Source organism: Tauraco erythrolophus, chromosome 5 (genome assembly GCF_009769465.1).
Source record: "Tauraco erythrolophus isolate bTauEry1 chromosome 5, bTauEry1.pri, whole genome shotgun sequence".
NCBI lineage: Eukaryota > Metazoa > Chordata > Aves > Musophagiformes > Musophagidae > Tauraco > Tauraco erythrolophus.
In genome coordinates, this window is record NC_141469.1 from 23,299,617 (window position 1) to 23,327,424 (window position 27,808).

Sequence of the window (27,808 nt, forward strand, 5' to 3'; positions counted from 1 at the left end):
TGGTGATCTTCACATGCTGCACAAAGCTGGCCATTAAATTATCCTTAACCATCAAGATTTGGGAGAGGAAAGAAAGGAATCATCTTTATCTTTTTTTCTGTTTTCCTTCAGCTTAGGCATTTATCAAGTTTAGGTCTGTTTTGGATTGTAAGTCTTGTGCGTTTTACTGAACACACAAGGATCAAGGAAGAGTTTTCTAATTTTTTGATCCAGGACTTCAGTGATATAATTGGCTTGTAATAGGTGTCTTCCAGCAGGAGCATCTGAAGATGAACAACTGAGCCTAAGAACACCTGTAACTTCCCTTTAAAGTTAGAATTAACGCAGTTTGGCATGTAGTCTCCTCTTAATGACTGCAACCTTTGTTTACAGGATTCTGCTTTCTTAAAAAAAAGTTTGTACATAATTTAATCCTGACCTTGTCAAATAGGCTCAAAACTTGTGTATCAGTATTATTACTCTTTAGACTATAGGAACCATAGGAGCTTTCTGAGTTTTTTTGTTTTGAGACTGGTTTGAACAAAGAAGGGAATTCTGCCTGGATTCAGCTAAAAGTTTCCTGAAACCCGTTAAAGCTACTACCCTTATTCTTCCGTGTGTATTTTCTGATACCACACGGAGGAATAAATGCTTATGAATGTAGAGCTTGGAGTGCCCAGGGGGCAAATTTGAGATGCCTGAGGTTTTTATGGTGAGCTTCAGTGCTGTGTTCTGCTGTATCGCTTCACCTCTGGGGAAGGGAGGGCGAAGGGAAGAGAGGAGACCTGAGGTTTATCCTGTTTTAACCTGTCCTCGGCACACAGCCGTGGGGGGTGGATAGTCCAGCTGGAGATGTGGGTTCCTCCCTGTCCTTGGTCCTGCAATGGCTTGCTAACCAGCTCCTGAGAGTAAGGCGAGTGCATCTGCTGGCAGCATCCTCAGGATTTGGTGGTGGTGTTTTGCAGGAGGGAGATCTCCAAAGCTCCCTGTAATCAGGCATGTTTAGAAGGAAGGCTTGAAGGCACTGGAAAAACGAGATTTGAAAGGAAAGTTTTGTCTTGCTAGTTTAAACCTGCTAAAATGTTGACTGTGGATTAGTTGTGGCATGTGCCAAATCTTCACTGACTCTTCAACCTGGTTACACTGGCCACCTTGTTTGGCAGGATTGCTTTCCTGACAGAGGAGGAAAATTAAAGGGATTGCGGATTTTTTTCCCTTTTCTTCAGTGCCTTTGCTGCCCTAGGTTAGATGTGGGGTAGCTCCTGTGTCACTCTGCAGCCTTTCGTTCCTAAATATCACCTGGATGTAAAAGTTCAACAGCTACTTGAAGACTGACTTGTTGGAAGCTTTGGGGCATCGTGACCTGGGTTCACAGCTATGATACTTTTGAAGTTTCTCTTTGTGTTAGTGGTGGATGGGAATGCATTAAAGGTGCATAAAACCATCTTGTTTTGTCTGTGGATGTTGTTTTCCAAGAGTCTAGTGCTTTGTGGTAAATGAACTGAAAGAAACAGGAGAAGGGAAAGCTCTGAGCCCTTGATTTGTTTCTTCACACTCCTGTAGACGAAGCATATGGAAGCAGGGACTGGTAACCTGGGATGAGTACAAGGAAGTTTCTTGTGTACTCTGAGACCAGGTTAGAAAAACTAAGGCCCTGACAGAGTCAAATCTGGCCAGCGATATTAGAAATAACAGAAAAGGATTTTATAGGTATGTGAGAGAAAACAGAAAAATGAGAGAGAATGTGGGGCCCCTCCAGAAAGATACGGGTGACCTGGTTGCTGAGGACATGGAGAAGGCTGAAACTTTCAACAACTTTTTTGCCTCAGTCGTCACTGGCAACCACTCGAACCACACCACCCAAATCACAGAGGATGCTGGCTGGGTCTCAGAGTGAAGAACCACCCAGGGTAGGAGTCGATGAAGTCTGGGAACACCTAGAGAACCTGAAAGTGCACAAGTCCATGGGACCTGATGAGATACATCCACGGGTCCTGAAGGAACTGGCGGCTGAAGTTGCTAGGCCACTAGCCATCATATTTGAGAGGTCCTGGCAGTCTGGTGAGATTCCTACAGATTGGAAAAGGGCAGACGTAACCCCCATCTTTAAAAAAGGGACCAAGGACAACCCAGGAAACTACAGACCAGTCAGCCTTACCTCTGTGCCAGGTAAAATCATGGAACAGGTTCTCCTGGTAGCTGTACTAAGGCACATAAAAAATAACCAAGTGGTTGGTGACAGCCAACATGGCTTCACTATAGGGGCAAGTCGTGCCTGACTAATTTAGTGGCCTTCTACAACAAAGCTACAGTGCTGGTTGACGTGGGTAAAGCAACAGATGTCATTTTCCTGGACTTGTGCAAGGCATTTGACACTGTCCCACATGACATCCTTGTCTATAAAATGGAGAGACATGGATTTGACAGACGGACCACTCGGTGGATAAAGAACTGGCTGGATGGTCGCACTCAAAGAGTTGTGGTCAATGGCGCTATGTCTACTTGGAGACCAGTGTCAAGCGGTGTCCCTCAGGGGTCTGTTTGGGGTCCAGTGCTGTTCAACATCTTTGTCAGCCACATGGATGACAGCATTGAGTGCACCCTCAGTAAATTTGCCGATGACACCAAGTTGTGTGGTGCCGTGGACTCACTTGAGGGAAGAGATGCCATCCAGAGGGACCTTGATAGGCTTGAGAATTGGGCCAGTGCAAACTGCATGAGCTTCAACGAGTCAAAATGCAAGGTCCTTCACCTGGGTTGGGCCAATCCTAGGCACAAATACAAACTGGGCACAGAGTGGGTTGAGAGTAGCCCTGAAGAGAAGGATTTGGGGGTGTTTATAGATGAGAAGCTCAATATGAGCCGGCAGTACGTTCATGCAGCCCAGAAGGCCAACCGCATCCTGGGATGTATCAAGAGAAGCGTGGTCAGCAGGTCGAGAGAGGTGATTCTCCCCCTCTACTGTGCTCTTGTGAGACCCCACCTTGAATACTGCGTCCAGTTCTGGTGTCCCCACCATAAGAGAGACATAGATTTGTTGGAGTGTGTTCAGAGGAGGGCCACGAAGATGGTCCAGGGGCTGGAGCACCTCTGCTATGAGGACAGGTTGCGGGAGCTGGGATTGTTCAGCCTTGAAAAGAGAAGACTTCAGGGGCACCTGATAGCTACCTTCCAATACCTGAAGGGAACCTACAGGAAGGCTGGGGAGGGACTTTTTACAAGAGTGTCCACTGATAGGACAAGGGGAAATGTGTTTAAGTTGAAGGAGAACAGATTTAGATTAGACCTTAGGAAGAAATTCTTCAGTACGAGGGTGGTAAGGCTTTGGAATAAACTGCTCAGAGAAGTTGTGGATGCCCCCTCCCTGGAGGTGTTCAAGGCCAGGTTGGACAGAGCCTTGAGTAGCCTGGTCTAGTTGAGAGGCGTCCCTGCCCATGACAGGGAGGTTGGATTAGATGATCTCTGAGGTCCCTTCCAGCCTATGCCATTCTATGATTCATATGCTTGACTTCTCTGCTCCAAATCAGTAAGAGTGGATTTTCTTTTCCAGCTAAGTTCTTAGTCTTGCTTGTGATATACTTTTCACAGGACTTTAGGAAAAACTCCTCTTCTGTTCATCTCCAGAAAATTGGGTAGAGTCCAGCAGCTACTAACATAAGTGAGAGGCCAGCTTGAGGGCATTAGCAGAAGTTTGTAATGCTTTGAGTTTTTATGGCTCAAAACCTATGAACAGATATCCTTACTGTGTGTTTTTTACCATTGAAAGGTGATTTCTTTTTTCTTTTTTTAAATCAGGGCTTTAATAGACACATCCTTGCTGCTGTGCTGCGGATCAGTATAATTAAACTTGTTTTGCGTTGGATATTTCAGAGAACTGGGAAAGAACATTAATAGTCAGACATTTCATAGAATATCCATCTGTCTCAATTTTGATTCAGTAAATGTACAATTAGTAAACTTAAGGAGCTCTAGTCCCAGTCTCTGGGTCTCTTGGTCGTTAACTTACTGATGCAGAATACCAAGCAAAGCGAGGCCAGCAATGCTGCAGGTTTCTCTGAAACTCTAACCTTGTCTTTGAAAGCTGTGACATTTCAGAAATTCAAGCAAGTTAAATAGAACTGTCATGTTGATGAACATAATTGCTTCCTATTTCAATGTGTAGATGTATCTTAATTTCAAGGGATTGCTTCTGTAATAGTCAGCTACTCAAATTTCGCAGCTGGACTGAGAGTTGATTTTTCTGCTACAAATGTACGTTGTGCAATTGGAGTGACACGTTTTTCAATGGCTTTATGAGCCTGCTGCAGATTAAATGCCATCGTAATGCAGCTCACCTTCTTTTAAATGAGGTACTGTCAGTCTCTGGGTTGCAAATAGACCCTGAAAACGTTTAGCCAGATGTTGACTTTAAAAAGGCAAAAGGTAAATTGTGGTTAGCACTGGATTTTAGTGCTTGTCTCAGGTGAATCTGTACAAGGAGGCGGTGTTTGCTCATGATTCTAAGTGCAATTAGAGTGATTAATCGTGTTGGTGAAAGAGTATGTTTAATCTGATGTAGCTATTGTCTCCATTTTGAACTGAATTTTGCTGCCCACCAGAAGGGATACTTTGCTCCTTGGATCTCATCTGACTGATTATGGACTAAAAGTACTGCTTTGTACTGGAAGTCTTAGACCCAGCCATGATGTGGCAGAAGGACCTCCATGATCAGCAAGGACTCCTACTTGCTTTGCAAGGACTGAAGCTGAAACTAAAAGCCTCGCATGAGCTTTTGTGATGCTCTTCAAGGCTTCTTCCTTTCTTCTGCCCTCTCATCCTATGGTTTACCTACCTGAAAGCTTTTTGTTCAGAAGGTATCTCATCCCTTCTGTAGCTTTCTCTGCTCAGCAAATGAGCCTTTTTTTTTCCTGTTAGTTGCTTCTCTAGTTCTTGTTTCCTGTCTTTTTATGCATGATTTCAAAGCTTTCAGGCATTGTTGCCTCTGGCCTTTCATGTTGGAAAGATTCCTTTGTCCAAAAAGTGGTGTTCTGGAGCAGTGTAGAGTCCTTCGAACAAGGATGTGACCATCTCTACTTTTGAGACTACCACTCAGTCCAGTTTGCCCTAGCAAGTCTTTAGTTTTCTCTAAAGATCTCAGGCACTTGGGAGTGTGAGGTAGGAGCCTGCAGCTGGACTTGAGATCACATGAGAAACTTTCATCTGCAAGAAGTAAATTTAAAGCCCTCTGGTTGCCAAGAGTGGTCAGGAACGTGGTCTGTGGTTTCTGAATCTTCACAATAAATTGAAAGGAATCTGCCTTGAAACAGCTGGTCCAATGACTCCTGGAAGGTCAGGCTCATATTTGCATGCTTGATGTCTACTGTCAAGTTTCCGCTCCTGCTTTTTTTAAATTATTTTTTTTCAAGGATGCTGAGCATTGGAAGTCCTATTTATGTCTGTTTCTCTCACGTCTGAACAGGAACGATCACAAGGTATCCTTTATTCATGCAGCTGCCTATTTGTTACTCACCATTTTTGGTTTTTGCATCCTCCTTCTGTCCCTATCTCTGTACTGCAGATGGTGCAGAGAAGAGATGTTAGGTAAGATCCCAAAGTCATTGAGCCATTGCTTTTCATTCCAGTGATACAGTTAGTCTGTTGTAGCAATGTCCAGATTTGCTCAGGTGTTGCACCAGCAGCCTCAAATGCAAAGCCTTCCCTTCTCTGGTTCGACTCATTGGCTTGTAGCTCCCTCAGCAAGGGACTGACACTAGCAAAGGCTTAGGTGGGCAATTGGGAGCTCAGGTGTAGATGCCTGTGTGGGAGTTCACTGCTCAGGAGGCTTCCAGAAAGGGGAATTGGGCAACATCAAGCTTGTGCAAATGTCTTGTAGCAGGATGGTCGTCAAGGATGGTGGCACAGGCAAGTTGAAGGCTGCTTCAAAGTTTTGTTTGAAAAGGTATTCTCTGGCGTAGCCTCTCTGAGGAGGCTGTTCTGTGGAAAAAAACTTATATTCTCCTTGAGCAATATCAGCTGTTGTCATCTCTCATCCTTTCTCTTGTGTGATGTGAGCTCACTGGGGATGAACATCAGCCTGAAAACAGGAAAGGGAAGGGAAGCTACTTCAGAGGCCCTTAAATTCATATTATGACACTTTAATTCTCTTTCTGGCTGCTTTTGTTTTGGCCTGGTGTGTTTTTTCCGATGGAGATGAGAGGGGGTGAGTGGATGGAAAAGAAAGAAGCCATTCTTTTGGAAGGGCTTTTTTTTTAAAGCAAAACTCTTAATGTACGCATTCCTGACCTCTTGTGCTATTTGTTTTTGTAAGCCTGCTAGCACTAATTGGCTCAGCATAGCATATTATTGATTCAAGCCTATAACCTCAGACTTCTGCCTAGGGAAAAATGAAGTGCTTCATGTTTGCCTGCCCAAAGCATCGTGAGTTGCAAAGATGAGTGATCATCGTGAAGCACGTTAGGGGCATAGCCTGCAATACCTATAAAGTTTGTCTTAAAAAGGTGGTGGTGGTGGGGTTATAAACCCAAAATTTACGGCTTCTGCTTTCATCCTCTTCCAAACTTTTGGGACTGGCAAAACTGAACAAAAGGCTTTCAGTATTTCCTGTTTTGACAATGCCAGAAAAATATGTTGAAGTAGTCTGGTGGCATGTTGGTGCTTCTACTTCTGGTCCCAGATGAACAAGAGTTATGCTTGTGCTAAAGCAAATGTTAAAAACCTACCTATCCATTTAAGACTGAAGTGTGGAATGAATTTCTACCTCTGCCTTTCAGCATTAAAATAACTAATTGTACACATTGCTGATGCAAGTAGGGTTTCAATGCTTTGCAAGTGGGCAGTAGTAACATGACTTTTGCATTTTACACTAGGTGTTACTGGAAGCAACAAAGCTATAGGAAAATACATCACGACTATGATCTTTCTGTATTTTGCCTGCCTCCTTCCATCCATTGCTTTTGGGTCACTCAATGATGAAAACACCCGAGGAGCTATTGGTAAGTGTCAGTTTTGTGCATCTGTTATAGGTTCTCATGTATTCAAGCTGGGTAGCTCTGGTCATAGAAAGTTTTGATGGATTTTATGTGCTGAAAAAAACACCACTGAAGGTTTTTCTAACTGTTATGTTCATGACTTTTTCCTCAGAAGACTAGAAAAGTTGAACACTACTTTGGGTAGTAGCATCTGACTTGACTGATGCAGATATATGCTACTATATTTTTAAATGATGCTCACTTCATAACTATGTAGCTATCTGCATGACATTCCTAGTACAAGATCCTGTGCTTTTGATCTGAATTTGTGTGCCAATATCCAAACTGTTGATAGAGCAGATGATGATTTACTCTGTCCCAGTCGTGGCCCTGAAGCGGTTCATACTGCTGTTACAGCTCCTAGGAATCATAGTTGAAATCTTGTCCTGAAGGCTTCCACAAACACTGGTTGTTTTTTTATAGCTGTTTGGGTTTTTTAATATTGTTTGTGTTTATTTCAAATTAAAACAACCAAAAAAAACCCCAAACCAAGCAAAAAAAACCCACTTAACTTTAATGGTTCAACATCTGGAAACCTGATGGCATCCTAAATTACTGGTACAAGTCAGCTGGCAGAGAGTCACTTCTTGTTTTTGTGATGTTTTACTTCTGTACCCTCTGAACACTGCTCTTACTCATTAGTGGTTGGCTTCTATGCCTTGTGAATGCTCTTTGGTCAGGGAGGTGTTGGTTAAAAACCCTGTTTGTTTCCATCCTTCCTAATTACTTGTAGATGTGCAGAAGACAATCGTCGGCCAGTGTATTGGAGGGCTGCTTTATGCACTCTTTTCTGGGCAACCTCTAGTTGTGCTCCTAACTACGGCCCCTTTAGCACTCTACATTAATGGTAAGTGTTAACACGTACGTCAGGGGACTGATGGGATCGACTGGTGGAACGGGACTTTGTGCAAGGCCCTTGCAATCCTGTTAGAGCTTTAGTTGCATTTCTTTGATAAATCAGTATTGAAGGGCTGCTTCTGGTGCTGAGGGAAAGGGGAGGAGTTTGATTCAAGTTTAAAGTTGGTTCCTAAAGGAATCATTTTGCATAGGAAAAAAACCACTTTGTGAGAATAAGCATTTCTTCTTCAAGGAGGAGATCTTTTTCATCTGATCATTTCCTCATGTGGCCACGTTTAACCATCTTGAGGATAAGAACCTGAGACAAAGTCTTTTTATTGTGTTTTTTTTTTTTAATTGGTCTTTTAAGGTGTGATCAATAACTTTCCAGTTACAGCTGCAAGCTGTTGTTACTAAGCTGGAGGTGTAAAGGAGAAAACTCAATATTTATAGGAACAGTCATGTGGGCTATAACTAGCTTGGAAGGTTTAAGGCGTGAGATTTTGTCCACAATGCAGTGACTGAGTAAACATGCTGCAAAAGCATATATGAGATCCCTTGCTCAACAGGGTCCAGAAATGTCAGTGAGAGCAAATTCCATGGGCTGATTTTTGTGGCCTTGATCTCTAGGAAAGATGCTTTGAGCTGTGTTGGGAGAAAATTTTCCAAGTGCTTCTCCCTGTTTCTAGTGGAGAAAAGGGAGGGAGGAGAACGATTTGGGTTGGTCCAGTGTTTGGATGGGAGTGTAAGAACAGAGTTTTAATGCTGTCTGCCACAAGTGTTTTGCAGTGAAGTCTTAAAATTGGTTCTTTTTTTGCCATCAAGCAGATGGGAATCACAGGGTGGTAATGACAAAAGTTTAATCTGACATGTCAGTGCTTCATTTTTGCAGTCATCCGAGGAATCTGTGATGACTACAACTTGGATTTCAGTGCTTTCTATGCCTGGATTGGACTGTGGAACAGCTTTTTCCTTGTGATGTACTCCCTCTTTAATTTCAGTCTTCTGATGAAGCTCTTTAAAAGGTAGCTATTTTCAAGAAGTCATATTTTGATCAGATTATTCAGCAAATGGAAAAATTATACATTCCACAAGCTCCTTAATTACAAACTTGCTGCAAAATGTATTTTGCAAGATGAGGCTAGTATCATTTCAGCTTATTGTTCCAGTGTGAAAGAAGCTTTTAAAGATTCACTGGGTTTTGTTTCCTGAGGAGGAGTCTAGCTAAAATTGGTGTATTTTCATGTAAATGCATGAATATGCTGATTTTCCTTTGAGTGGAGATGAATGCAAACTCTGCTAATGGCTATATTAATTCCTGGGATTTTTCCACAGGTCAACAGAAGAAATAATTGCACTTTTTATATCCATCACGTTTGTACTTGATGCCTTCAAAGGCATTATTAAAGGTAAGTCTTGCAACGTGTTTTTCAGTGCAAATCTCTGCTTTACTTTGTTGTCAAAGGAAAATACAAGGCTTCAAATATGCATGATGTTTGCTTGTTCCATGTTTGTCCAGAGTCTTCAGGAAAAAAAGTGTCTGAAGCAGCAACTGTCAGCAGTTTACCTGGATATGCAGAATTTCTATCAGTTCAAATGTCAATTAATTGGCATAAGATTACTGTTGTGTATTAACAAATGGAGAAATCTATGAAGACAGGCTGAGATAGTTGGGGTTGTTCAGCCTGGAGAAGAGAAGGCTCTGGGGACACCTTCCAGCAGCCTTCCAGTACCTAAAGGGGGCCTACAAGAAAACTGGAGAGGGGCTTTTGACAAGGACATGGAGTGACAGGACAAGGGGCAATGGCTTTAAACTGAAAGAGGGGAAATTTCGATTAGATCTAAGGAAGAAATTCTTCACTGTGAGGGTGGTGAGGCACTGGCACAGGTTTCCCAGAGAAGTTGTGGCTGCCCCATCCCTGGAAGTGTTCAAGGCCAGGTTGGATGAGGCTTTGAGCAACCTGGTGTAGTGGAGGGTGTCCCTGCCCATGGCAGGGGGGTTGGAACTAGGTGATCTTGAAGGTCCCTTCTGACCCAAACCATTCGATGATTCTATGCAATCGTTTTAATGTTGCTATGAAAGTCTTCTGATATGAATCTCTTTGATCTTGGCAAAAAAAAAAAGTCCAATATAAATGCAGCGCATCTAGACCTCTTTCCTTTCCACATTACTAAAACTATATGGAGGGAAGGTTGAAACATGAGTTGAGGTGGTCCATTCTTATGTGAGCTCTGGAACCCTTCTTTAACGGCAACATAAGGACTGCAGTGCCTTCCAAGCATGCTCCTAAAGCTATTCTGCCCTTTCCAGCCAACTTCGTCCCCAGTTCTGGGTTAAGTTCTAGGTCAGTATTCATGAGCAGTCTTGGGGTTTAACTGATTTCTCTGGCATCTTTCTTCCTCTTGGTCAGGATCGGCAGAGAAGGTAGTTGTGAAGGTGAAAGATGTTAGCAGAAGTGTCATGTGGATGGCAGCCTTTATGTTCATCCCAGCGAGGAGCTGGCCAAGTCTACATTCCTTGTTTATTTTGTCCAACAGCCCCAAGTTTGGACTCTTGCCTGAAATCCTTCAGGGCATACCCAAGCACACTGAGCATCCCCTGTTTTCAAGACCTTCAGGCTTGGCTCATTATGGTATCTTGCTTGCAAGGAGAACACCTTCAAAGAGCAGGTTTAATGCTGCAAAGCAATTTGAAGTTAGGTATTTCCTTGCTTCATTGGGAATCCTTAATTTGGCTCCTTGGGCATGTACTTTTTGCAGTCAGAGGGCTTTCTTTTCTCTGCAGAACACCTGCATCTTTCAGATGTCCTGCTTAGACAAAGCTTGGTGAAGGAGAAGCTGTTCTGGAATACTTTGCTTTCACCTTGCCGACTGTGTAGCTGTGAGCTTTGCTTGATGTGTGCTGTTTGTGCCTGGTTCTGGAGGCATGGGACAGCCTCCCTGTGGCACTAAGGCGTTCCACAAGAGAATATTCAACTGCTCTGTAAAAATTAGCAAATGCAGATGTTCACAGTGCTTCTGTAGTAGAGAGCTGATTTCCCATAGCAGGGGAATGGGGCGCAGGTTAAAGGTACAGGAAGCATCCATTGGTCTCAGCTGCCAGACTTTCAGGAATATGCAGGTAATACCTCAGAGTATTGCAGTGGGGACAGGAGAGGATCCTGGAAGTTAATTAGTGAGTTAGTGTAATTCTCTCTTGTAAGGGCTGAGTTTGTAGGAACAATGCTAATAAAAATCAAACCAACGCTCCACTCGCTTGCCAGCTCATGTTGGCTTGAGCTGCATCTGGGAGTGTTTAATGCATCAACAGATGGGACCCCTGGTCCAGCTGCGTTCCCAGATGCAGAAGGGCACCGATGCTGGCAGGCACAGACTTTATCCTTAACCCTCTCAGTGCTCATATTTAAACACGCGACACCAGTGCAGCTCAGAGCTGCACGCTCGTCTGTCTTGCGCTCTTGTTTTGTAGCAGGAGGTGATGGTTGCTGCTGCCATCTCCCCTTGCCACTCAAAAATTCAGCTGAGCGGTTCAGTAGGAAGAGAAAGCTGGTACCATTCTGTTAAACGTGTCCTAGTTACAGCTGGCCATCTGACAGTGACTTTGGGCTTCCTTAGTGGCCTTGGACACACTGTTCTTGCTCAGATGTGTTTTCCTCAGTCTGTTCATAGCCTTGTTTTTTGGTTTGTTTTTTTTTTTTGCAAGGTGCCCATACATGTGCAGGAAAGAAGGGGGGGGAGGGATGCGATCCTGTACAGAGGAGTCAAGCCGTGTGCCTTCACGCCATCCTGGTGACACTTTGTTTTTTGCCGTGTGGCCCGGCCACCGAAGCTGTGTTTGTTTGGTCTTGACATCTGCACTCTGCAGGAAACGGCGGCGAACCGGCCGAAGCAAACAAAGCGAGTTAATGTTGTTGGAGGGAACCTGAGCGCGCGTTAGGCTGGAGAGCGACTCTTTCAGCAAGGGCACAGCCTGCTTTGCTGCTCTCTCTGAACGTGGGCAACAAGATTCACCTAGCTCTGTTACAAAACCGACCTAAATTTGCAGGAATCAAATACTTTATAGCAAGTCCATGGTGCGGGACGAAGGCCTCTGCCAGCCATCTTGGCATGTTCTTGTTGCTTTAACTAAAATACAAGAGTAAAGTCAAAGTTTTTTTCCCTTATATCCAGGATTGAGTGGAGCAAGCCTAGCCAGCTTTGAGGTGAGTGCAAATTGAATTGCAGCCTGAGAGGTAGTGTCCATAGATGTAATCAGGCTGAACACAGAGCAGCAAAGATGTGCTCAGCCCTAAATGTGTTATTGCAATGTAGCCAAGTGTGGGAAATTGAGAAAATCCACTAGACCCCTCAAAACCTAACTTGTTTCTTATTTGTTCAAGTCCAAATCTAAATATGGAGGCATGCAAATACATTCTGCATAATTGCTGAGTTGTATGTGCTGTCCATTTATCATAAGCTCAGTAATCGTGCGTGTCTCTAGGACTTAGAAACATTCAGGGTCAGCTGAGATGGTGGACAGGCTTTTAGCCCTGGCCAACTGCTAATCCGCAGGAAATACTGCCATCATCGTTTTTGTTATGACAAAAGTGTCCTTTAATGTTCAGAGCCAGAAACTGCAAATCCTCCAACAACCTGTTCTGTGCTGGTGTGTGGGTCAGGGCAGTGCTCCGTGCCTCAGTTTACCTATTTGCGAAGCAGGTGTGAGTGTCCTGCCTGGGCTGGATGCAGCTGCGGGGATGGAGGGAGGAAATGATAGCAGAGCCTCTTCCGTAGCACGTGATGCAGAAACACGCAGTGCTAACGGAGGTTGTCATGAGAACGCTCCTTACTGGGGCAACCTTTCTCCTGTTTTAAAAGTGCAGTGATCCCCTCACTTCTGGCTGCTGCTGAGAGCAAATTGAAAGGTTAATTCTTGAAGTGTAAACCTTTTATGATCTTTAAGTTTGTATACAGAAGTATTGAATGCGAAGGAACCTGTCTCTTCTCTTGTGACCTACGTGCCCTGTTGACCCCATCTACTTGTGAAACGCCCAGACTCCTTTTAAAACATAAAGGTGGTACAAGGAAGATTATTACCGCTGTTAAAATAGCGGCATGGCTAAACGTGGGGTGTTTTACATTGCGATGAGCTCGAAATCAGCAGTAACACAAACTGTGCTTTGGCCAAATTCAGGGTGGTCGCAAATACCAGTTGTGCTCTGTGTGAACGTTTAAAGCTTACTGTGCTAGTTTTCAAATATCTAGAATTATGGGTTGTTTGCCTGCTTTCCATGTAGCTGCTGCAGATGGAGAAGCTGAAGTGCTTTGGGGTTTCAGAAACTTGGTTATTATTTGAGGGTAGAGGGAAACGTTATGAAGAGCGTTATTGCCTAAGCCTCAGATTGTTGCATTTTGGCCGAAAGAGGATAGTCTTGCCCTAAAATTCTCAAAGTTTCAAGGCGTATTTTGACTGAACCAAAGAAAGGTAGAGAGACTGCAAAGCTCTGACATGGTGGTTTCCATCCTCCTGTACCTCCCCATTGATATGGGGGAGCGCGGGGGCTGCCTGCTGCCATCGGATCGCATAACATGGGAGTAGCAAGGCTCACTCCCATCTTCTGTTTTCACTTGGTCCTTGTGACACCTCAGGCTCTTATTCCCAAAAGAGGTGAAATCATCCCAACACCACGTTTGTATGCTTGAAGCTGGCCGATGTCATAGAAATGGAAATACAGGTGTCTAAACACTCAAGAGCGTGTTTACAACTGTTAATTACTTACATAAATGTCTCCGAGCTAACCTAATACGTTTATGGATGGTTTCAAAGTCATTACTGGGTGTTTCACTTGTACAGGTTTACTTCAGGTGCTCTGTAACTCTGGTTCAATTTGCGGTGTAAATTCAAATGTTCTGCCAAGTTTTGCATATCATCAAAATCTGCATTCAAAATGTGCATTATCATCTTAAAAATCTGGGCCAGCCTTGGAGGAAAAGTAATCACTGTACATTCCGTAGTCCACTTAAGAACCTGTACTGCCTGGCTGCTCTTAATTTTTTTAGAGATCCTGATGAAAGTTGTTTACCAGGCTGTTGAAAGTAGCCATCTTTACACGCATATATGTGTGTATTCAGAGCAGTGATTCCAGTACTAGGAAAAAAAAAAAAATCATGTAAATAACTAGCACTGGAAGTCTTTACAGTTCTAGCATGTTGCTTTAGCTCAATTTACTTTCACCTGATGAAATAAATGAAAAATAAATTTCTAAAGTGCTGGCTTCATAAGAAAAGCAGCTCTCCTGATTTATTTTCACGAGTTTGAGGGGTAGAGTTATAAACTTGGTGAAGCATAATGTTAATACTGCATGGTCAAGCAAGATAAAACCACTTTATTTTACTTGCTTTGATTGTCACAAACCTATCCTAATGCTTGCCTGTTGGTTGTTTGTACAGTTTTTAAGAAATATTACTACTATGGGCGCGCAGGAGATGGTTACTTGGAAAAAGCACGAACTGATGCTATTCCAAGCCTCGGCATCAATACCACCTTCTTGATGAATTCATCAGTGAGCAGATCCATGTCCCTAGAGAATCAAACAGGCACGCATGATGTGCATTATGGACGTGAAACTGCCGTCCTTAGTCTCATGTTGATGTTGGGTACCCTTTGGCTTGGTCATACGCTCTATCAGTTTAAGAAAAGGTGAGTTACTTCAGTCTTAGAGCTCAGACTATTGGTTATTTCGTACTACATGTAAGGAATCGCTAATGGTTTAGATCTTTAATGTTGTAACCCAGAAAAATCAGGTGGAACTCTTCCCTTAGTGGCAGTGGAAGCCAAAGCCGGCGATGAACTTGGCTGGCCACCTGGAAAATGTTAGCAGCAGAACAAAATGTTCGGTTGCTGGACGATGATGCCCTTCCGTATTTGGTTTGGCGTTGCAAGTGACTTTTTGGAAAGCATTGGGTGAACCATGTATTTCATGTTGGAGCTCCTGTAACTCGCCCCAAATAGGCGTTGAACTGTTTTGAGGGGGGCAAAAATCCCTGATGGTGTCAGGGATGTCCCTGAAGGTCTGCTGGGAATGTACCTTTAGTGTGCTCTTGGGAATCAAATTCCTAGCTCTAATTTGGGTTGTGCTTCTATTGCCCTTAAAACTCTTCATTTGAAATGTTTGAGTAAGTAATTAAACTAAAATGGAAATGAGACACAAATTGGTGCTTGGAAGACTTTTTCTAGCTTGCATCTTATTTTCTTGTTTCTTTGTGGGTTTTGCTTATGCATTCATCAACTTTCAAAGGCCATATAGATTCCCAAGGATTTAAAGCTGAATTGAAGACTAATTCTTCACTCCAAAATTGCAAGATTGGACTGAATTTTCATGTGTTAAAGCCTTAACAGTGTCTGGATTGGGAAATTGTCACTACAGCATGATGTTGATGAAGACTTTTTTATCTTTAAATTGCAGCCCATATTTGCATGCGAGAGTACGTGAAATTTTGTCCGACTGTGCCTTACCGATTTCAGTATTGACTTTCTCTGTTGTGGGTTCCTATATCTTCAAGGAAATCGAAAGTAAGTTTGTATTTCTATTCTATGAAATATTGGGGGAAGGTATTTAGGGTGTAGGGAAAAGAGAAATGAAATCCCAGCGAGGTTTTGCTAAAAAATAGCAACTTTCTTATAATTCCACAAATACTACATGTACCTCCTCCCACCTCAACAACTCAGATTTCCTCAGTATTAGATTTAATTAATTCAAAACCCTGGTCAAACAAGGCAGAGTGAAGTTTTTTCTCTCGATAAATTTATTCCAGTGCGTCTTTTTGTTTCAGTGTAATTTAAAGTATGTATCTCTTACAATAAAGAGAATCAACAATTTTTGGCAAAGAACAAGGAGCAGACTGATTAGCAGGCAGGAAGGGTTGTTGCCAGTCATACAGACGTAGAGTTGATGATCCCAGTCTGTCCTCTTTGTCTCCAGTTTGTTTTTCTAATTTAGGTGAAATGGTGTGGAGCATCTGGGCAGTTCTAAGTTACACAAGGAAATCTAAAAGTGAGACACCATTCATTGGCCAAATAGATCAGCTTTTCCATATCAGGAAGCGATAATGGGGACAGGAATTGCATTGTCCTGTAGTGACGTGAGTGGATGATGTGAGGAAATGTATGGAAACAAATAAGAAATAGCTTTTTTTTTTCTTTGATGGCCATTCCATCCAGTTGGATTGCAAAACGATATGTGGCCATGTGTGTTTTATCCCTAGTCATGGATTTCTTCCAATGGCAGGAAAGTACAGTCATTTTATACTAAAATGCCTTGCACAGCTTGTTGGATATGAGGAAGTTTTAAACCCCCTTTGTGAATTGATTAACTGAGCAGGAGAAGTATACCACTAGTTAGAAATAAGGATTTCTAATCTAAAAATGCCTCACATCTGTGGAAGACGAGTTTCCCTCTTTTGTTTTGCTCAAATGTATGTAATGTCTCACTAGAACTAGCAGTGATCTGTCAAATCGGGATGGCAGCCATGTTCTAAGAGGATAGAGGAAAAAAAAAAAGAACTAAAACAGCCAGACGAGCCCATCTTCTATGGCTTTCTGGCTTCCATGTGCCAGAGCATCATGCCTGACTTGCTGCGTTGGTTCTCTATAGTTTGTAATGTAGGCAAAAACATTACTTGAGTCCATATGGATTGTGGGACAAGATAAGTGCCTCCTAACATCATTCCCTACCTCTTTCCAGTGTCCAAATTTAACTATAACCCATCTGAGAGGTTGTTCGTGCTGGCCCCAGTCCAGTCCCTCTCCATCGGATCAGTGATGAGCGCCATGGGGCTGGGATTCCTTCTGTCAATGCTCTTCTTCATAGAGCAGAACATCGTGGCGTCACTCACAAACGCCCCGGAGAACAGGTAATACTTTTGGTGGTACTTTTCCTCTGTGGAGGGACGTCCTTGAGTCTCTTCCCAGCACTGCTTGTCCAAAGCTCGTCTGAATATCAGAAAAGATATTCAGGGCATCTTCAGAACTTCTGTTGTCACAGATGAAAGTAACTCTACTGTGTAACTCCTCGCTAACCCCAAAGCCCAATGTTGTAGCAATGAGTCAAAAATGCAAAGCATCAATGAGCTCCGCGCCTCAGCCTGCTGCTTCTTTGCCCATGTGTGAATATCACGTAGATATTTTATATGGCTTGAGGTCTGTGGATCTACCTCCAGATGTTCAAGGAATGTCTGACCTATATGGACACTTGCAGTGCTCTTGCAGTGCAGAGACTTTTTTGAAAATGAAAAGTCAGTGACCTGCAGAAATGTCATAGCATAATATGCTGCAGTTGAGCATCAGAAAAAGTGTTCGGAGCTCTTAGTCTCCAATTAAAAAAGTGGAAGTGAAGTAAAACAGGATGTCTGATGTCTGATAGGTCTGATTTATGTGCCAACATGAGATGTTGCACTATTAAAATATTCCATCTGATGTTTTTGTGCCAACTACCAACAGATACGATATCAAGAACAAACGTGTGTGACTTTTCCAGAGAAACTGCTATGTCTCGGAGGATTTTTTGCTAATGTCATGCGTTGGGAGGGTTCTCTCCTTGCATAACATACATTAGCATTCTCCATGTTGTAGCTGGAGTGACACTGAATTGAGGAAGACAAGCTCAAATTGAGTTATGTTAATTTGGTTTTCTTCGACTATTTGATTTCTTCTCTTACTTTTTTTAATATTCCTTTAGAGAAGTATTGCATAAATCTGATATAAGTGGGTCACCTCTTTCCTAATATGAGCTGCTTCTAAACTTTTAGTGTTTTCCACTAGGGTGTCTTTAAGGAATGTAAAATATTCTTTGGAGCTCTTCATAGTGTTTTTCATGATGCCTTTTACTGGGCTGAGTTTATGCTGACCTGGTATCAGTGCATGAGTCTTTAGAGAAAGGAGGAACTAGGACTTGACACCACCTCTTTGTGATACCATCCCACGATAACATTACTGTCATCTGTACCTGCCAAATGGAGAATGTACCTGCTCAAAGCAGGTATATGCAGCACACAGTGCTGCAAGACTGCTGAGACCAACAGTGTCCCAAGGGGACTAAAATGATGCTGCTGTTAGATGTATGGCCTTTGTACATAGAAAGGCGTCTGAACAGGGCAGACGGGACAATCAAACGATAACCCTGGGGATGCTGGAGATGCCTTTGCTCTGAGAAAGCGGCACATGAGCAGGGACTGTGCTTTCAAATTGTGAGCCAACACAGGAAGTGCGTTTATGATTCCCACCCTTCCTGCCAGCACCTTCCAGCTTCCAGAGGCTTTGCAGTGTAGACATCTACCTGACCTAGTCACCCCATGGCCGCCTCAGTCAACGGAGGTGAGCGCTTCCAGTGAGACGAGTTCTTTTGTTCCAAAACTGAACCGCATCCAAGATTGCTGCTGCCCCAACAATGGCATCTGCTGCTCTTTGAGGTAGACATTAAGTATAGATCTTCATGTGCTGGGTCATGTCTACTAGCTCCATGCACCTCATGTCCTAGAGCATCTTGAATGGTTCCAAGTCTCTGCTTAGGTATTGAATGGAGCTTGCTTGGGCAGTATTAAAACACCTAAAAGGTGCTCCGTTTCCAGTTGATGGTGCCTGGAGAGCAATTCAGCTGATCTCTTGTGTTGTGTCAGGGTGACAACTGCTGTCTGCTTTGATGCCCAGGCAGAAACATAGGTAGAAACCTTTAAGTTAGGTATCGAAGTCTGAGAGCTGAATCCTTTCCTAGCCTTTTTCTAAACTTTACTCATGGCGTTTGAGCAGTTGGTATCAGATGGGTGTGTTCAGGAATGGGGCAGAGCTTTGCAAATAACAGCAAGGTTAAACTAGACGTGAGTTCAGTGTTAGCAGCTGCTCTCTATGTGGTCCTTGCACAGTGAATGTGAAGTGGTCACCTTCCTTGGTGAAGGCTGCCGGTTTCCCTCTCCCCTAAGAAACAAAACGGGGAGGCTACCCTGCATTCACCAAGGATTGGAGCATATCTGCTCAATGAACTACCAAGGAGGAGCTGAAGTTTAAGGAATTCATGTCCTGTTCTCTTATCATGCAGTAGCAATTGCATAATTAGGGGATTACTGCAGCATCCTGAGCACGTGTTCTGCTCATGGCTAGGGAGGGAAATCAGGGTTAAAAACAAGATGGAGGGAAACTTCAGTGTCAATAGTTTGGCAACTCATACCCAGGTTTCTAACCACTCCCTACGTGGACTCTGCTAGCAAGTATACGTGTATGTTTTGAGTGGACTCTGCAATAAATGTAGGAGCAAAACACTGATGAAATTTTCATGGGCTGTTATTTTAGTGGATTGCCTTTCTGCTCAGCGTTGCTCTTTCCAGGAGATGACTGCTCTGGGAGCAAACTATCAAGTTTCATTACGTTTAGCGTTCATGTAACGCAGGCTGTAAAGCAGGAGGAGTGTGAAATTGCTCTGTGCATGGAAATGCACTTCAGTGTCTAACATCTGAGCTCAGGTTTAGCAAGAGCAGCCTGTTACAGTTTGCACCAGGTGTAACTGCTGTCAACAAAAACCTTGTTTCAGGTTGGTGAAGGGAACAGCCTATCACTGGGACCTCCTGCTCGTTGCGCTGATTAACACGGGGCTATCGGTCTTCGGTCTCCCGTGGATCCATGCAGCCTTCCCTCACTCTCCAATGCACGTCCGTGCCCTGGCCTATGTGGAGGAGAGGGTTGAAAATGGACACATCTATGAGACGTAAGTAGGAACCATGGACCTGTCTTGGATCTCTCCGGTTTCGTTTGTGATTTCCTATGTTTTGGGTACAGTGCCTTGCCTGTTCAGGGAGTTGGCTGTTGTCTTCTTGAAGACCTGCAAGATATGAAGCTGGAGGAGAGGTGCACCAAAAGAAGCCACCTCAGCCAGCATGGCCTGTGACCCCCTCTTCATCCCCCTTCACCAAAGCACTTGTTTTAGGACAGACACAAATTTATGCTCTTGTCAGTGGTTGGCGGCGGTCTGCAGGGATTCCACCCACTCTGGTGCGAATTGTCCTCTGGAGGAGTTGGCCAAGGCCTTTTTCGGGTTTATTGTTGTGGAAAGCTAAGGAGATGCTTTGGCCAGATCTTTCCAGATGTCTTCACCAGAAAAAATCCAGTCTGATTCATTGCCTGAAACCTGTCTGGTGGTTATTGCGAAGGGTAGGAAAAATGCAGCATTACTTCAGAGCTCCCATAGCATCTTCTGCCATGTTTTGGGAAGGCGAGATGCTTATTCTCCTGGTTTTAAGCAAAAGCAACTGTGAAGCCACACCCAGGTTGCGACTTTAAGACCAGCTTTTTTGCTGTTATGAGTTGTCCAACACACTCTTCTCAGAGACCTATTTAAAAGAAAATAAATAAAAAAACTAATTTCTCGTGAAACCTGCTCCAAAATAGAGATTATCTGGTCTGTTTGATCTCAGTATGTTACAGTTGAGTGCTTTTTACCTCGAGTGGTAATTTCCACTCACATGCCATTAGTTTTAATTATCCTGTCTTGGTTTCTATTTTCAGAGTTGCCACTTATCAAAAGTGAGGCTAAGTGGTCATTTACTTTGGGGGTTGGAGTGGGTCTGTCTTTTAATTTAAGTCTTGCCTTCACGCTGTTCTTGGTGCCAGCTGGCCCAGCCCAGCCTGGCACGGCTGCTTTTTAGGTTGGTGATGGACAGATTTCACCTTCCACATCAGGAAATTACTGAGTTCTGCTGTTCCCTGTGATTCTTTTACAGACCATTCCTGGGAGATCAGTCCCTTGGGCTTGTGTTCCCATTAACATGGGTTGGTATTAGTTGTTTCCACAACTATGTCTTCAATGCCTACCTCAAAAAAAGCAACTTTGAGTTTTGTAGGGCTTTAATTCATACCCTTGCTCCTGGTGTCCATGATCTACTCTGAGATACCTCTGGTCTCTGTTTCTCTGAGATGCAGAATTTAGCCTTTGAAGTCCATGTACCAAGCCTCCCTGCTGTGTCCTCTGTTGTCAATTTTAATACCTGATGGCTTTTTGTTTCCTGTTTTGCCACTCACTGACTTTATGCTGCACTCTGGCTTCTCCCTCACAAAGTCCAGTTCACTGCCTGAGTTGAGGACTACCTTCTGCCCTTATCCTCTGATCTTTCACCCAGCTGCCCTAAAAGAGAATGGGAGAGCCCTCTTTTAGCCATGTTAACCTAGATATGGCTCTGCTGATTATCTTGAAAAGGACTGAGGGATGTCCTCATCTCACTAAGCGCGTTCCCTCGCCGCACAGCTCTCCCTCTGCTGCAGGCAAATCAGGATGTAAACGAGTGCTGTGAACTGGATATTAGGAGCGAAGAAGGGAATGAGGATTTCGTACTTATTTGAACTCCCTTTGAGACTGAAGCTTTTCGTTCTCTGCAAAGCATTGAGCTATAAACAGGAGGCTCTGAGCAATGTTATCATCTGGCCTTTTTTTTTCCTCTCCTAGACAGCTTTGCTGAAAAAGCAACGTATTGAAGCTCAATTAGCAAATCGGGAGTTCTTTCAGTGCTGGCTCCCTTGGCAGGCTCTTTTCCTGCACTCGAATCAAAGCTCTCAGTGAGGGTGATGATATAAACAAGAATAAAGATCTGTCACAACGAAAGCATAATTTTCTTCTGCGCTGTAGAGTAACCGCTTGAGTTTCACATGGCAATCTGCAAGTAGGCTCTCGTTATGTGTATGGAGGAGGTCGGGAATGGCTAATCCCGTGCTAGCTGTGTTTAAAGGATTCTGGGGAAATGAGCCCGGATTATGCTCTTTAATCTCCATTAATTACTTCATTTTCATTGCAGCATGAGCTTTCTGGAGCTGTTTCCTCAAAGGCCAAACCAGATTCTGAATGCATGCAGATTACGGGATTTCTATTGATTTAATGTGACTTTTCTTGATGTCCTTACCCTGGAAACAAGAAAGGTGCTAGAAGTGGCAAAACACCAATACAAGGCTGGGAACTTCAGCTTTAAAGATATTAAGTTTGGTCAATTATGAGTGATTTTAACTATGTTCTGATAAGAAATTCCAAACTATTTTAAATAAGTGTTGTTAGCAGGAGCTGACAGTAATAGTTGCAGTACATCTTGTGTGTGATCAAAGACTCTTCAGTGCTGTGATTGCTGCATCCCTCAGAGATGACAGGCAGAAAATTTCATGAACTTCAAAAATCCATTACTGAAAGGGCTGCTACTCTGAGCTGTTCTTGTACTCGGAGACTTGCATCTGATTGAAACGTGGTGACTTTGTATCTAATTTTGATCCTGAGCTCTTTGGTTTGCATGACTTCACTTGCGAGGAACCTAGCAGACTCATGTGTGCTCAGACTGATGTTTGAAGGTCACAAGCATCCCCAGCGGTGGGTTAGATCTCTGCTTGAAATAGCAGGAATGTTTCTTCTGTAGCAGCTTGTCCAGTGAAGCCAGGAGAACTCTTGCTGTACCTGGATGAGGCTAAATCAGTTAGTGCATCCTTTCACTCCTGCTTTACTGGGCCACTCAAGAGGCTTATAGTGGTTCTGGTAGCTCTGAAGTACTCTGACCACTCCTTATCAGACTAGAAGATTACTCTGAATTAGCACCTGCAGTTGCACTTTAAGCTGCTTGGCTCTGTCATCTCTGAGACTTCTGTTCTGTGGTGATCCAGACCTGGAGGCAATAAAAAGGATGCCAGACTAGATCCACCTAGGTCATGTCCCAGTTCTCCCAGGGCTGGCAAACAGCAGTCTAAAGATAATAGAGTGAAGAGAAGTGCTCTACTCTCCCTCAGCTTCTCTAGGCATTGACAAGGGACCTCCTGACATAAGAGACTTGCAAGAGGATCTGAACAAAATCCATTTGGAATGAGGAAAGCTGTAGTTTCAGCTGTTTAGACCTAGCCAGAGGAGGAGAGGTTAACAGCTCCTGTGTCTCTTCTGTGCATCCTCTCTTGGTGATCCTGGATAATGGGTATGAACTGCCTCATTACTCACCAAGGAATTCAAGTGTTGTTCTCTGGACTTTGTGTACTGTATCTGTTGTTCCTTGGGTCTCTTGACCACTCATGTTAATTCTGTTGTGTTATCCAAATTCTGAGGACAAGCCTTAGGCTGTCACCCGTTCTCTCTCTCTTTCTGTGCAAGGGTCCTCATCCCCACAGCTTCATTATGCTCTTGAATGTATCATCAGATTTGGAGTTCAACCTGACCTTACTTATAAGCAAGACTCTCAAAAACCTAATATTGAAAGAAATCACTGCAAAGCAATCTTCTCTAGGACAGAAGTGATTACAAAGTCCCTGCAGTGCATGTGTAAAAGAGGGAAATGTGTTTTGATAGATCTTGTGGCTGGCTCTTGTGTTAATCCTCAGTGTTTTGTGTACAGGGTTAATTCCAGGGTATGAGCTCTCACATCCAGGGAATGAGGCCACCAAATGACACCAAAACGGCCTGCGGACAAGAGGTTTTTTTCCCCGATAACAGAGGGATTTACGCACTAGCTTATCCACTGAATTGGTGGATTTATCTTCTCCAAAAAAAGTCACGTTAAGAATCTCCTTTTTCCTCTATAAGGAGTCTTGGAAGATGAAGGTTTTCTTTCCTTCTATTGTTTCTGGCAATTTATTTTTTTAAAAACTCGAACGAGATGCTCACAGGTTTTGTTCAAGTGGAAAAAAAAAAAGAAAGCAACTTCCCCTCACCCCCCAAGGTGGCTCTGAAAGTTGCATGCTTTCCTGTCAGTCTTTTTTCTTCTTCCCCCCATTAAAAAAAAAAAATAAAATCAATCTGTGGTCTGTCAGCTCTGGAAAAATTTGCACTCATTAATTACATGTTTTGCATGGTAATAGGCAATTTGCAGCACAACTGCTATTATCCACAGCAGAGTTAAATTTCTAGCTCCCTGCCTAGTGCTCTCAGCATTCCCTTCCATATAAACAAGGCGATCCTCATATACATCAAAAATGCTGACTCGCAGTCAAGAGAGTGCAGGCTTTTTTTATTTTACAAGAGGTTCATTAGTTCCCGTAGAAGTCGATGAGTTTTCTTTTGGATAAAAGCCAATTGCATATGCACTGGGTAAATCGAGGAAAGGATTAGTGCCCAGAAAGAGGATTCTTGCCTGTTGGTGGGGTGTTTTTAGGGTTGTTGTGTGGTATTTGGTGGTTGTGTTGTGTGTTTTGGGTTTTTTTTTGTGTGTTTTTTGGTTTGGTTTTGTGGTTGTTTTTTTTTTTTTCAATGTGCTAAACAGAATTACTTTAGAGGGCAATTTAGTTCAGGATAGGATCTGTGGAGCTTTACAGAGGGGAATTGGCATTTTTCCAGCTGCTCTGTTTGAGCTGCGGATTAAGTGCCTGGCCTGGATCCAGTAGAGCTTTGCCTTCTCAGTGTCAGCACGGGGCCAGAAGTGCTGATCTCAGTGCAGTGAAGATGAGTTTCCCTTTCCCAAGCAGCATGTGTCCTGCACCTATGTGGAGCAGTAAAGCCCCAGTGATAAGCTTACGTGGATACTGGGATATTATCCTACGCCCCCTAATCCTTGTTTTCTTGCTTTCAGGATTGTGAGTGTGAAGGAGACCCGGCTGACGAGTCTAGCGGCAAACTTCTTCGTTGGCCTTTCGCTCCTACTCCTTCCTTTCCCTCTCCAGTGGATCCCAAAGCCAGTCCTCTATGGCCTCTTCCTCTACATTGCATTGACCTCCATTGATGGGAACCAGCTCTTCGAAAGAGTGGCTCTCCTGCTCAAAGAACAGGTATGCAGACTGGGGCACCAGCCTGGTGGAACAGAGAAAGAAACTGTATTTATAACCTTAGCACCAAACTGGGCCGGGAGCTAAAGTGGAAAGCTGCTGGTGTTGGGAACGGGGTTGTCCCCCAAAATCATGTTCTTGGGAGACTGATTTCCAGCTCCAACCTGTTTTTTGCATATCCCTTTCACCTTTTGTCTGCAAAGAGGGAGTGAAACTTGATTCTATGATTGTCTAGTTTAGCCTGGCTGCCACTGAGACACGAGCAGGAGAAGGTTTTTCCATTAAAGTGGACAAATGAGTGGGAGAATAACCCAGTGTCAGACAATAAAAGTGGCATGGTTATTGGTGGGTTAAAAAAAGGTGGTAACAGAACTGTTCATAGAATTGTACTAGTCTGTCTTTCAAATTGTGCATAAATTGCTTTCTGTGTTTCCCTGCCACAAAAACGTTTGAGCTTTCTTGTTCGGAGCAATGTCTCAGATATAATCCTACTCAGTTTGTTGAGAATTGTTCTGGAGCTGCTGACTCCAGAAGGCAAAAATGAGTGCGTGAATGGAGTCAGGATAGCTGCTACCAGTGAAGACACCCCCTAAACCCTGTGGAGAGTGCAAATCAAAAACATATTCAAACAATGCCTTCTTTAAAAAAAACAAATTGCACAAACTGTTGCTCACTGCATGTAGGGTGCTTGTAAGTTTTTAAAAACCCACTGCGATGTCTGTCAGCTGCAGAGTACATGCATTTTAAAATAATAAAAAAATTAAAAGGCACATGCACAATGTCAGTAAATGGTGATCTTGGATTTCCCAAACAAAGCTTCAGAACAGGTAATTTCTTGCTATATTTTATGCTTTCATTTTGACTTGTGTGAAATACTGCAAGATAGGGTTTTAAAGTCAAAATGAAATCACTTGGGTTATTGAAACCCTTCTGATGTGGGATGAAACAAATCTGGAAGATCTGTTTTCAAGCCATCTCTGTAAGATCTGTTTTCAAGCCATCTCTGTAAGAAGGTGTTAGCTTGCAGTGTGGGTGGTACCTGGGGGCGATGAGTCTCCAGCTCACCTTCTCTTTCATAACAGTCAAGCCCAACATTTGGTTCTGCATCGCTACTAATCTTGATCTCGAATATTACATGCCAGAGGTTAAAACTGTGAAATCTGGGTAAAGGTTACATTTGTCATGTCAATTTTTGGATGAGGATTGGATAGTTACTGATGTATGTGGAATATTACTTCTGGTTTTAGTACAAATTGTGTGTGGAAATTTCCAAGCTTTGGTTTGGAAAAATTAAAAAATGTTCTCAAATATGGAGATCTCCCTTTTCTGGAACCCTTTTAATGAGTCATGGCACAATCTGAAATCCGTTGAGTCTGTATCAGCGCCAGCAGACAGTCGCTCATACTCTTCATTGATGTATAGACAGTGAGTCAAAGCCTCTGCTGAGACATGAGCAAGTAACTGTCAAAAGAAACCACGAGTGATATTTAGCCTATTAATGTCACTTTTTTCCTCCCCTTCCTTCTCAAAAACGACTAGCTTCTATGAGTTGAGAAAATCCCTACAGGCTGAGTACAGCCTCTTCCCACACCTCCCCAGTCTCACCTCTTGGTCTTCCCCTGCCTGGGGTTCAGCCAAGAAGTGGGGCCACCAGGAACAAGCATGGAGTCTGATCAGCAGAGAACAGAAGGCTATAAAATAATGAGGAGCTGGGTTTTGAGTGGAGAAACCATCTAGCAGTAACACCACCCGAATGCATCTGCTGACCATCACCCCCCTGCACACCCCCACAGGCCCTTCACGTATTGCTGCAAAGCCCTGATAATCCTGCTCAGGGGAATCTCATTACTGTACTTATCAAGATATTTTATCGCGCTCCAGATGCTCCCAAAGGCAGTCTTAGCTGTGTGGTGTGTCTTTTCTTCTCCAGGTTTCTAGTGCCCGGTCATCTTCTGTGTGTTGCTGCCGGTGCTGTGGTTTAAGGTGCTTGCTTTAACCCTACAAATCCTGTGTTCAGCTGTCAAACCTGTTAAGGACTCTGATGTTGATGCACTCTGTGTGTGTGTAAATTGATGCCTGCCTTGTTTTCAAAATCCTGGGCCACATTCTGCAGTCACAAGTCCAGGTCACTGCATGTCTAACGTGTGATCCTTCTCTTCCCAGACTGCTTATCCTCCGACACATTACATCCGCAGAGTGCCCCAGAGGAAGATCCACTATTTCACAGGCTTGCAGGTCCTGCAGCTCCTCATCCTCTGTGGTTTTGGCATGTCACCGTTGCCCTACATGAAGATGATCTTCCCGCTTATCATGATAGGGATGATCCCGATCAGGTATGAAGCTTGGCCGCCTTTTTTTCCCTGTCTCCCATGCCTTTTGTCTTCAGACTTGAACTTGAGGAAGTCTGAGTGGTCTAAAAGGGCAACAGGTACTTTCTTGAGTAGCCAGAGCCTGGAAGTGTGTGATGGTGACCTCCTCTTCACCAGTTGCTCAGGCTTAAGGAGGAACAGTGCAGAGATCCTGTGATTTCACTGATGCTGGGTGTTGTGCAGAGGGTTCTGGGCTGGCAGGTGCTTTTCTTACAGTTATCAGAGAAAAATAAGTCTCCTTCTGCAATTTGTGAGATGCCTGGTCTTCCTGAGAAGTGATAGTCTGAGCCTTCCCTCTAGTCATTTGATAATGTTCCTTATTGCTATTTGATTTCCTAAGGCCTGTGCTCAGAGCACAGCTAAGAAACTTTTCCTAAGAGGAATTCTTATCTCTTAACCAGTGCTATGGTGACCTTGCAGACCTCCTGCACTGCTGAATGCCATTGCCAATGATCCATTAGGTCAAACTGGCCATGTCTTAGTCTTAAAATGTATCTTTACAACTGGGGAGGACCCCACAATATCTTGCAGTTTTGAGAGAGAATCATTGGGAAATTTAACTAATTTCTTCCTTAATGTTCATTAACAGTGACTGCCCATCCTTCTCCACTTAAATCACTCATGCTCTCCATCCTTTGGACATGATGCGAAGCCATAATAAGATCTTGGAAGGAACAGATCTGCTTCCAGTCCACTTGATTGTTTTTAGGCCAGTGTGACATCCAGCGATATGTAGTTGTTTTTGAGTTTCCAGTCTCTGATTTTTCTGTCTGATCTCAAAGTTCAGGGCTACCAATGTGATAATCTGCCAAGGCAGCTATTGTGCTGTTTTCCCTGGGTGTTAAAGATGGGTCCAGTTCTTT

The 27,808-nt window shown here is 43.5% G+C and overlaps 1 protein-coding gene across 1 annotated transcript in view; it reads left to right on the plus strand.

Moving 5' to 3' along the window:
* Positions 1-27,808, plus strand: part of SLC4A11 (solute carrier family 4 member 11) — a 92,753-nt gene that overhangs the window by 62,499 nt on the left and 2,446 nt on the right. Inside the window, exons 11-20 of the mRNA XM_086611609.1 lie at positions 6,846-6,971; positions 7,741-7,854; positions 8,737-8,869; positions 9,180-9,253; positions 14,274-14,523; positions 15,290-15,396; positions 16,568-16,736; positions 19,403-19,576; positions 24,384-24,579; positions 26,740-26,909. Coding sequence (XP_086467735.1) covers positions 6,846-6,971; positions 7,741-7,854; positions 8,737-8,869; positions 9,180-9,253; positions 14,274-14,523; positions 15,290-15,396; positions 16,568-16,736; positions 19,403-19,576; positions 24,384-24,579; positions 26,740-26,909 — 1,513 coding nt within the window. The remainder of the gene's footprint in view (positions 1-6,845; positions 6,972-7,740; positions 7,855-8,736; positions 8,870-9,179; positions 9,254-14,273; positions 14,524-15,289; positions 15,397-16,567; positions 16,737-19,402; positions 19,577-24,383; positions 24,580-26,739; positions 26,910-27,808) is intronic.